The sequence below is a fragment of the Lipophrys pholis genome (genome assembly GCF_963383615.2).
Source record: "Lipophrys pholis genome assembly, chromosome: 9".
Lineage (NCBI taxonomy): Eukaryota > Metazoa > Chordata > Actinopteri > Blenniiformes > Blenniidae > Lipophrys > Lipophrys pholis.
Window position 1 is genome coordinate 23711495 of NC_137639.1, and position 11956 is coordinate 23723450.

The following is an 11956-nucleotide window of genomic DNA, read 5'->3' on the forward strand; positions in this document are numbered from 1 at the left end:
GAAGCTGTACAGAAGACAGATGGATAACAAATGCAAAATGAAAAGCGTACAGTATTCTGTACGCTTTTCATTTTGCATTTGTGCAACATGCCACAAATCATAAAGATACTGCAAAACTAAACATTTTTGAAAAGGAAATGAACGAGACACAAAACAAACTCAGCAAGACTATAGATAAAGTGACAATGAATAGATATGTTCAAAACATCTGATACATTACAATTAAGTTACTTTGTGCTGAGCTATGAATCTTCATGCCCTGGTTTCCTTGTGTGCTTCACACAACACACATCTGTGCCTATTAAGGTATCCTCATAGCACCTTTCCTTGCACTGCCCAACCCTAATGTTGTCTATTACTGTGTCCTCCATTTACTTCTTCTTTTACATTCTTGACATGTATCTATCCCTTTTCTTTCGGTTGGAGACCTCCAGGCCTCAAGAGCAACCTCTGATCTCCATCTGCAAAGTCAGACGAGGAAGGGGTCACAGAGTGCAGGCAGGCCGGCAGGCAGGACTTAGAGCCTCTTATAACAAGAGAAAGATATTTACATCTCGAAATGAAGAGGGGGGGGAAATGAATGAAACACACGCACACAAAACAAACCAAGAGACGGAGTAGTGGGGACTCGAAAGAGAGTGGGAGGGACGGGTGGGGAACGAATAAATAAAGTAAATAGGAGTGTGGGTTAGAGGGAGGAGGCAGTTGCCGTGGTGACTCAGAGAAACGAGAAAGCTCCAGGAGGAAGCGACCTGTTTCTCCTTCATTTTGTCTATTTTCATCACCAACACACACACACACACACACACACACACGCACACACGCACACACGCACACACGCACACACGCACACGCACACACGCACACACACACGCGCACGCACGCACGCACGCACGCACGCACACACACACACACACACACACACACACACGCCACGTCTTCCACGGTGATGTCTTTCTTTCACATGCTATCTTTATACACTCTTCCTCCCTCCTTTCCTCTCCCTGTACAGTCCTCTCTCTTTCCCTCCTCTGCCTCCTCTCTGCAGTGAATGAGCTGACCTGACAGTGCTCCTCCTCTGCACTGAGTGCTGTGAGTCTCTCTCTGAATTATTTAAAAGCTGGGACCCCCACGAGTGCTTGTCTTCCCCTAACACCCCCACACACTCCCTCTCTCTCTCCTCTTTCCTCTGTCCCTTTCTCTTCTGCTGTCGTCCTGTCTTCCCGTGGCTGGAGTTACTTCCTGTGGTTCTATCACACGCCATATAAATCTGACCAACATGCACCATAAACTCTGTCAAGTGTACAACAGTATACGGAGTAAGAATCAACTAAGTTGATGTAATTACTGGTTACAGGGATGTAGATTCACACAGTTTTGAGACGCGTTTCCATTTAGGCTCATTTACCTTTTAAAACCACTGTAATTCTCTGGATCTGTTAAAAAGCTATTTCCTTTGCAGACACAATATATGATAGCATAATTTATAAAGTATGAAATAATCCAAAGTTTAAAATGAAAAATCACTTAACAAGATGCCACACGAAATGATATCTACATGCCTGTAGAATTAGAATATTTATATATACAGCATATACCTATAATACCACTGTGATTCACCGCCCAAAAAGCAAATATATTAATAGACACGACTCTTATGAAGTATATCTTGCTTGTAGGGCTTCAGTATTATGTAACATTTGTAAAGCAGCATTTTTTGAGTATTTTCCTCATCATCATCATTTGATTAGTTGTTGTTTTTTTTTTTTAAGGCTTTAAAAGCTTCTTTCGCAACTGGCATCCATATATGCAGTTTTTAGATAGAATGCTAATGACTGCTATCCTAGTTTTTCCACAAGGTGGTCAACATTTTATGAGCTATGAACTCTGCCTCAATTTGTGTGATAATGCAGTTTTTAACAGGTTGTGAAAGACTTCTTCTCCCATTCAGGAACTCACTCATTATCATTATCATTATCATTATTAAAAGCACAGTTAAAACTAAAGCTACACTGTGATGACATGTATAACCAAGACAATTCAATTTGTGAGTTGGATTATTTTTGACTCCAGCTTTCCCAAAAACAGAACTGGCAAGCACTGCAACCATCACATGTCAACACCTCTGGACTTCTTGTTGGTTTTGACCTAGTTTGCGATATAATTAAGAGAACATTGAGGACTAAACACTAGATAGCACACAAAGGGAAAGAGGAGTGTTGTGTGTGTCTGTTGTTAAGAAACTTTGCCATAAACTTTGAGGTGTCTCGGAAGAATATATATGTATTTTCTGTGGAGATGCACTTTGAGCCTCTGAGGAAGTGTCATTTACCCAATGAGGCATGTCTGAAAAGTGATTTGTGGAACAGTTGTTAAATGACTGGAACACTTCACTCATTGACATTTCAGGCGCTGCTCTGACATTCATCCAGCTCTCCATTCACAAACCAAGCAGGCTATTATGTGGGGGACCTACATTGCTACTATGGCTACGATTATTCATAGCTTTTTTTTTATATTGCAGCCTGACTCTCCTCCCTCTTCCTCGTTGTTTCTCCTCCCTCTTCCTCGCTGTCTCTCCTCCCTCTCCCTCACTGTCTCTCCTCCGTCTCCCTCACTGTCTCTCCTCCGTCTCCCTCACTGTCTCTCCTCTCTCTCATCACTCCCTGTAGAGACGGCCCTACCTCATTCTAACTAATCACCATGGCAACCTGGTAATCCCTGAACAGAAAAATTCAGACTCTCTCTTTTGCTCCGTCTATCTATCTCCCCGACACACACACACACACACACACACACACACACACACACACACACACGCACACGCACACGCACACGCACAGACACAGACACGCACACAAAGAACAGGACAGCGTGTGTACACACACGAGTGCACACACTTGCACAGGCATCCATACACACACACTCTTTAAGAGATGCTCATCCAATCCAACACACTGGTGTTTACTGGTAAGACATATCTCACCAAAAACATGCGCTCTCCATGCATGATTTTCAGGATAAAGCTTTGCACTATTTTGCAAGTGTGTGTATGTGTGTGTGTGTTGGCAAGGATTTAAATACAGCACCTTTGGGGTTGTGAGTAAATTGCTATTTGTGTGTTGACTATTTATACACGTATTTGGAGTGTGTGTGTGTGTGTGTAATTGATTTCACACTCAGGTCAATGGTTTTAAAGCTACAAAAGAAAAGCCAACAGATTTATTCTGGTTTGCTTCTCATCTCTGTTATGTCGCCGTTTTCCTTCAACTCGGCACTGACTTTTGCTGCCGGTGTGTTTCTAATAATAATAACACAATCTCTTCTCTTGAAATTTACTGTACTTTATTAAGTGAATAAATGTTTTACAACAATAATATACAGCTCTCACCTCAGTGACATTGGCATTTAAAAAACAAACAGTCACTTCACTCATATATCATTTATGCATATAGATTTTCAGATTAAATCACATCAAGTTATTCACAATGAAGTCAGATAGCTTCTAAATGAAGACATTGAGCTCCACAAAGACAAGTGAATCTTCACGTTTGTTTGCAAACCTACACACAATTTTGCTGACTGTGCACAGCTACGTTACGAGACCCCCTCCCACTATACACTCGCTCTCAGCATTTAATCAATAAAACTCTTTATCTTGACAGACAGAGTGGTTGGCAAATGAGCCCGATTTTCAGGATGGATCAATGAGCCAATTGACAGGTCAGATGGACAATTGAATATACTCCAATCAGGTGTATTGATCTTACAGGCCGAACTTTACGCTGCTAATTGGTTATGTCAGCACTTTTTTTGTGAGACCATCTAATGACAAAAATTTTACTCTCTTTTGAAGCAAACTCTGAACACATAAAGTGCTCCTAGTAATGTTTTTATTCTAGGAATAAAGGAATCACTTGCATTATACGAAATGCTGTCTGTTAATACTTTGAGACAAATATACCAGGCAAAGAAGGTCGGGATGGCTCTCCTGTTATCACACCCACAATGACTTTGTTTTGGACGTGTGTAGTGTTGGTGTGTTTTTAATAGAGTTGGTGAAACAAATAGTCCGCATCATAACAGTGCAATCAGACTATGGCAGTGTCTGTTAATATCCACAAGGTGGCGCATACAAGTGATCCAAATATGCAAAAGTATCAAGGTAGTACAAGTACAAGGCAATTCCAAGCAGCACGTCTTGGAGTTTGTGTGTACACATGTTTATGTGATGGTTTGTGTGCATTGTGTGCATAAGCTCATTTCCAGATCTATCTGTTCTTTACCCATGTTCAATGTGGCTTGGGCACAGGATGCTGCAGGGTCATGTGCTCGGCTCCGGTGAAAGGCAATCTGTGAGTGCAGTAGTGGTAGACCAGCTCAGGGATATTGGAGAAGACGCAACTACTCTGATCTAGCGTGTAGCCCAAGCCCTTACTGCTCTTAGTCTGAGCCACAATGATGTGCACACAGCTTTGACTGGTCCTAATGGAATGAAGCAGAGACAAAGACATAAATTAAAATACATAAACACTGTCAGATGAAACGATCTCGCAAGCTGATGCTGAGAAATGGAAACGTTATCTCACTCCAAATGAGGCTGTGCATTTTCCAAGTTCAGTGAATGTGTAAATGGGGTTAATGATGTGGACGCTCAAATGAATGAGCAGCATACAACAAATGTGCATTCAGGCGCATGAACACACACGCACACTCACACACACAATGACACCACAGGATTGCAGCCTTTATCCTAGATAACCTGTTCCTGGCACGCTTGTTGGAAGTGTCTACTGTACAAATTACATACATTCTCATGCATTAGCACCTTGAAGGCTGCCACTACAATGGCAGATATTGCAGCTCCTCAGTAATATATCAGAAATTGAAGAAACACATGTGGCATCATCATCGTATTAAAGCATCACCTTTATAATGCAGCAGATGAAATATGAAACTCTACATAACCTACACGTAATCCCATACGCATGCACTGCACAAACATCTGCGCACTCACTTCAGAGCGATGGAGTATTTGCTGGTTCCTGATTCGCTGTCTCTCACCAAGAAGCTGGCTTCCCTGCAGCGCTGCAGCTGAGCCTCAGCCTGCTGCCGACTCACACTGCCATGGTACCAGCTTGGAGAGGCGGTAGAGGGAGGAAAACAGAATGCTGATCACTGACATACAGTGACATATAGAGTCAAATCAGACGTCAAGTTAATGATATGTGATCACATTGAGAGTGATAAATAAGAGAGAGGCTGACTGGAGGAATGAAGCAGCCAGACAACGAAATGTTTGCGCTATAATAGGTCTGACAGGTGTACATGGCAGAGAGAAAGAGATAACAAAGTCAAAGGGGAACTAGGGAGGGCAGACTGTTAAATAAAATCAACAAATAATGTATGTGGGGGATTCGCAGTGTCAGGAGAGGCCCGGTGGGACGCAAGGTGGTGCTGACAGTGGCTACAGGCGAGAGCCATATATAAACACTGTATGTGGCCTTGATGCTGGGAGGTAAAACGCACTGACATTCAACTACAATATGAGAGGAGCGAATACTATCAGGATGTGTGTTCCCTACACACCCATTAAAAACACAATAAGAAAACTATACAGTCAACATGAGTCTGTTTTGGCACACCTCATCTGAATTCATTCTAAAGCATCTTTTTTTCGATCACTCTCTTAGTGACAAAAATCCAAGTTCACTTATGATTTTCCACAGTGCTCCGTGTGATATATTACCAATCTAAATTTGGCCAGGAAGACAGGCAGTCTGTACCATAGTTGACATTGTGACTCACAAGGGAAGACATTCAGGGATTTTTGCTTGATTGCTTCATGACTTCCAGAGAGAGAGCGCGATGGGGAATTGATGTTTAGCCAAAACTGAGGGAGGCGCTGTTTTCCACAAAGGCAGAGCGCAGGTTAAAAACAACAACTTAGTTCTTCACTCTTGTCAAGATTATGAGAAATGTGGTTCATTTTGAAAAGGATAATTAACACACACTAAGGTAGAGGCAATTCAATTCCTCAACTCTCCCCCTCATGTGTTGAAAGCCACTAATCACATTTCAAGTGGAGGCATTGACTGCTAAAAATCATTATTGATAGAGCACTTTGGAAAATAACCACAGCTAGAAAAAAGTGTTTTAACTTTCAGAGAGAAACAGGAAATACTCACAGATGTATCAGAAGACTAATAGATAAAAGGAAAATGTGCTACAGAATATATATCATGAATGGTTTAGAGTTTCTAGACCTCTTTTCTGCATAGACAACGACCACTAAACATTTTTCACCACTAACATATTCGTTACCAGGCATTAAAGAAAAAGTGTTGTCTCTAATTTATTGCAGAAAATAGTTTAGTTTTATTAGTTTTGATTGTCATTACTTAGTCCTAGTTTGAAATGTCTGAATAAAATATTTATTTGATCTCTCAATGATTCCAGATATACAATAAAAGCAGTTATTCTATCATTGGCCATCAAATAAACATAATAAAGCCAACTTTCCAGCTCCCTGTTCATCCTGTTGATCATTCCAGGCTCCAAGTTTGACTTGTTTCTGTTACGCAGAGCTTGGAGGCGATAATTCAATAGATGTCTTGCTATTAGACTTTGTTCATAAAATTCTTGAAAGACTTTCATGTTGGTTTATTGTTTATCTAAGTTCTTGTAGCAAGAACTTGTTGAAATGATTACCGTCAGAAATATCATGCCTGATTCTTTTCACACAGCTTGAATTAAAAACTAAAGCTAAACCTACATTAAAGGAGTTTCTTCCTCATTCCTCCAGTTGGGAAGCAATTCAAAGTAATTATATCAGGTCAACTGGACTTTGTCATATGTCTTGTTAATATGGCTGGTTTTAACCCTTACTGCTTCATATCCACTTGGATAAGTCGTGAATTATCTTCAATGACACACAACCAAGTCCAGTTGAACGGTTTTGAAATATCTACAACAGGTTTTCTTACCTCTGCTTCTCCAGGGGCAGGCCGGGGTCCATTTTGACAGTCTCCCCATCCAGTGGGGCATTAAGGGACGTAGGAGAGGGAGGGGAGAGTTTATTTGGGCTGGAGGACGGTGAAAGGGGGGAGAGTTTGAGGGTGGGGAAGGAGGAGGACGGTGTTGAGAGAGGGGAGAGTTTGAGGATAGGAGAGGATGGAAAGGATGGGGTAGAGGAGGATAACGGAGAGGAGGAGACAAGTGTTTTATGGCCCCAGCTCTTCTGCCTCAGGGTGTGCTGCTGTTGCTGCTGCTGGCGGCCGGATGTTGAACCGTTCTCTTTCGCGGGAGAACAATCCACTGTCTCGAACTGGGCTGAATCGAACAGGAAACACAATATCAACCTTTCATAATCAGATCCTATCAACGCATGCCAGAGCTACCAAGATAAACACATCTCTGGAAATTAATTCAGACGGATTGTTTTGTTTCCGCCCCAAAGCAAACATGAAATTGTTGTGATGTGTGCACTGGACAAATAAAACTCGTGGCATCCTTCCTCCACACCCTAAACCCCCACCCCTCCCATCATCCCACACTTTTCTCTACCTGACAGCGCTCTAACAATGTCTTCCTTTCTCCACTCCCACGGCAGCTCGTACTCCCCGGCAGGGCGGACGTCAGACTCTGGTCGTGTGACAGGGATCCACACCCCGTCACTGTCGCCCTCCAGTCCGCCTTCATAGGGTGTGTCATAGATATTAGGAGGTGGGGGCATGCCCTCCTCCCCCTTTCCCTCTCTTTGGCCTCGGTCCAGCAGAACACACACTTTCAGGAGATCTTTGGACCCCCGTCTACGGACCTCTGAAACAGACGAGACATGTAATTTGTTGGTTAACAGCACTAAAAAGAATTCAATTAGTCAATTTTACATAAACAGGATGCAATGTTCTTCTCATAATGAAACCAGTAAGATAAAATCCCCTCTCTCCCCCTCCACACACATATAAAGCAAAGACTTTGTGATGTTTCACATAAGAACAGTATAAAAAATGAAGTTGAGAAAATGCTATAACAACTGAAAAATGTTACAGATAAAAAGATAATCACTAAAAATAAATATACGTAGATTCAAGTTGGCAAAGTAACAATATATTTTACTGTGAAATAACTAAACGTATCATCAAAATCCTTTGAATCAAGATTATTTTAATCAGTTTTTAATGCTAAAACTGTGAAGTTATATTAAAGTTGGTGAAGTAAACGTCAAATCAAGTGTACACTTTTTGTCTGTGTCAAAGTTGCATATCAGGTATTTGGCCATTTTTATGGCTAACAATATTTTTTAAATGTTGGTACAGATTTTTGCATTGAATAGGTCATGGTGAATTTTATAATCCCAGAGGGGCAATTTGTAATACAGCCCCCAGAATATATTGATTATGTAAACTATAAATGTTCGTTCTGTCATTTGTCATGTATTGACTGTAACAATAAATCTGGCTCTGGTAGAGTAAATTTGCCAAAACTTTTTGGCTTGTTGTTGCCTGAATGTATTGCAGTCATGGCAGATTGTTTGTAGCTTTACATTAGGGGGGATTTTACTTGTGCTTCTTTGCTGTCTGACAGGTAGCCTGTGTGTCTGCACCATTGTGTGACCAAACAATGGAGTTACAGGAAGAAAAGGTCAACACAGTCGCTGATTGGCTGACTGACAGGACAACTTCCTGACTGCTGGGAAGTGATTGGAGAAGGGGGGCTGCAGGTTTGTCAGGGAAGTGTGATGGCGGGGTGGGGGTTAGATTTGTGTCACATGTAAAGGACTGTAAGTTATATAGTGTGTGTGTGTGTGTGTGTGTGTGTGTGTGTGTGTGTGTGTGTGTGTGTGTGTGTGTGTGTGTGTGTGTGTGTGTGTGTGTGTGTGTGTGTGTGTGTGTGTGTGTGTGTGTGTGTGTGTTGAGGGGTGTTCTATCAAGAGAATGGGGCAGAGGAAACAGAGGCAGGAGACAGGAAGCGGGAGGAGGAAGTTGCACCCATTGTCCCACCACAGTGCTGTTACTATAACAACCGCCAGAGGAGAGGGAAGTCAGGGTACGATCTGGTTTAAAGTCACTATTTAAAATACAACTAGAGAAAGTACAGTAGTAAATGTAAAAAAGTTCAAAGTTGCTTTTATTTGTCACACAATGAACCATAACTTTCTGTTTTACTTCATATTTTTATATTTTTGCAATATGATTCTGCCCAACTTTTGACATATTTTCACCTTACAGGCCAGCACAAAATATAGTTGATGTTATTCTAGTATGAATGCCACTTTGGTGCATCTGCATGGTAATTGCTCTGATGTGGTTAACAGTTGACCCCCTTGACCTCACCTGTGATGATGACCTGGGCATCATATGGCTCCATGTACCCATCATTTATTCCTGCTCTCTCGGCCTCTCTCTGCTCTTTGGTTTTCTCCGCATCGAAAGGATCTGCATAATCTTCAAGGATGATCAGCTGTGAAAAGGAAAAGCAAATTGTTCACCGGCAGACTGCCTCGATGTTACATTTACCTTTAAGCAGCAGAGCAGACAGAACGAGAGGGATCTGATACAATACACATTACTGTGTGTGTGTGTGTGTGTGTGTGTGTGTGTGTGTGTGTGTGTGGTGTGTGTGTGTGTGTGTGTGTGTGTGTGTGTGTGTGTGTGGTGTCCATGACTGAATGACAACTCACGGAGAAACAAGCGGAAATACTTGTGCAAAGAGGTCAGTGCTTTGTGTTTGTCTGTTTGATCCAACACAATGTAGTGAAACTGCATTGTGTTCTTATGATAGTGATGGAAACAAAATACATGGTTATGAACTGAGGTGGGGAGCGAAAACACAAAAGGGAGCACTGACCTCAAGCACACAACTAAATTCTGTTTTTAGCTCTACACAGTGATGTGTTTTCATCCCACCTGCATTAATTTGATTATAAATTAATTCAAAGTGAAAGGTGGACATCAGGGTTTGTTGTCTGTGTTTGCATTTTACTCACCGTTGTTTTAATGTCTGACTTTCCCTTCTCGTTCTCTGGCAGCTTCTGCTCACTTATCCCATTGAGTTTAGGTGTCTTGTCCTGTTTATCCACTTTGATCATCCTGCTGATGTAGGCTTGCGCCAGGCTTGTGGTTCTGACCTGGCGGTTCTCATCAGGTGCCCCACTCTCATTCTTGGAGTTCTTGCGACCTTTTCCAGGGGTGAGAGTGTCCCACATGGTCCCCCCAGTCCCACCATTGTTACGACCCAATTCTGTAGCAGAGTTTTTCCTGTTTCTCCCAGACAATAACCCCCCTACTCCCCCATCTTTGCGCTGATTCCCTTTCAAACTGTCCCGTGAAAACGACGGTTTTGTTCGAGTTTGGGGACCTGATTCAGAGGCCGAGCGCACCCTTTCACTCCCATTCTTCAGGTTGATGGGGAAATCTCTGAACCATTTTGCCATGTTTATCAATTGTTAGCACTTGTCACTGTTTTTTTTTTTAAACTAATAAGTCTGTGATCTTTAACACTTCCTTGCATTTGTTATCCCGTAGAACTAACTTTAAACCGCGCGTAAAAGCTCCAACTTTACGCACGCGTATTTCGCTGCCTCAGTAGTCACTTTTCATTGCATCAATATTGGAATGATCGAATTTTAGCAGAGCTCACTTCACTGTGCTGACTCCTCGCGTCTGAAACTTCGACAATCAGACAACTTCTGATGCGTCTTGGAGATCATTGGCCGGTGGCTCTTGGTTGCGGTCACCCTGCACCTGTAGTAACAACTATCCCTGCAGCTTGAAAAGTAGCTTCTGAAGAGCGTACACTCGAAAAAACAGGAAGTTTTTCTTTGAAATAAGTAAAGTTCCCATTCCCGGAGCGTGAGGAGTTGCGTGCAGTCTGTCGACCAGGCGAAGTGATGAGACGGAGAGAAAAGTTGGTACGCGCGGACTGTGGGAAGTCGCTGGATTCTAGGGAGGAGCTGTGTGGAGGGGGGAGTGGAGAAGAAGTTACATACTGATAGTTGTTTATTGATAAAGATGCGAGATTCTCATGAACATTCGTCACTGGCATCGGGAAAATTCAAAGAAAGTAAAAGTTAATGATGACTGTAAAATTTGAAATCACATTAGAGAACAGAAAAGAGTAAAAGAGAAAACAACTAAGACAATTTAAGTTTTCAGTTCATCTGTTTGTGTAAAATGAAAAAAAGCTATAATTAATGCATATCAGATTAAGGCAATCGGGAAATATGGAACCTCAAGTGAGGAATTGTGTTTGTGTGACCATCTGTGTAAATGTTTATGGATTAATTACATTAGGCAATTAATGAGAAAAGTTGTGTCACACAAATAAAATCCCCTAAAGAATCGTTGTAATGGTTTAAATAATCAGAAGAGTTATATTTCTCGATATCCCTGTGGTTTGGTTTATGTTATTTTACTGTTTCAGCTATTTGAACAACAGGAGAAATAAAACACGTGTTTAGTGCATACGTATCTAGTTTTGAAATCACTAATCAATTTCAAACATTCTAAAACCACTATGTAATAATGACACACTACACTTTTGTTCTTGAATTGTGTGATGAGAGATGATGATCTTGTATCAGGGGTCTGTTAAGCCTTGGTGCGCCCTGGTTGGTAGATGGTTGCTCCATCTACTGGTGAATTAAAGAAGCAAAACATTAAGAAACGTTTCTGTACTGTCATCCATTCTTCACTGGTCCTGGAAATGTGTTGTTCATCGGAGCCACATTTATCAGTTCTTGTTTATTTCATCTGGATGTAAAATAAAAAACAAGTTTTCTACTTCAGCCGCAAATGTGGCTCGAAACGAGCAACGATTGACGTCGAGTGGCAACCAATCAGAGACGTACCCAGTCTGCATAGCCCCGCCCATAGAAGCTCAGCTCTCCAATCAGAGAGGGTGATCTGGCTGGGATGGGCGGGACTAGTCCCATCCCTGACAATAGGTAACAGGT

General features: G+C 41.9%; 1 protein-coding gene across 1 annotated transcript; it reads right to left on the reverse strand.

Annotated features, from left to right (window-relative positions):
* Nucleotides 1-3325: 3325 nt before the first annotated feature.
* On the reverse strand, nucleotides 3326-10890 carry she (Src homology 2 domain containing E). The gene is made up of 6 exons (XM_080470669.1): nucleotides 9989-10890; nucleotides 9336-9462; nucleotides 7567-7821; nucleotides 6987-7332; nucleotides 5018-5137; nucleotides 3326-4485 (listed from the first exon to the last, which is right to left on the reverse strand). The coding sequence occupies exons 1-6, from the start codon at nucleotides 10433-10435 to the stop codon at nucleotides 4293-4295; spliced, it is 1488 nt and encodes a 495-aa protein (XP_080326795.1). The 5' UTR covers nucleotides 10436-10890; the 3' UTR covers nucleotides 3326-4292.
* Nucleotides 10891-11956: the final 1066 nt, after the last annotated feature.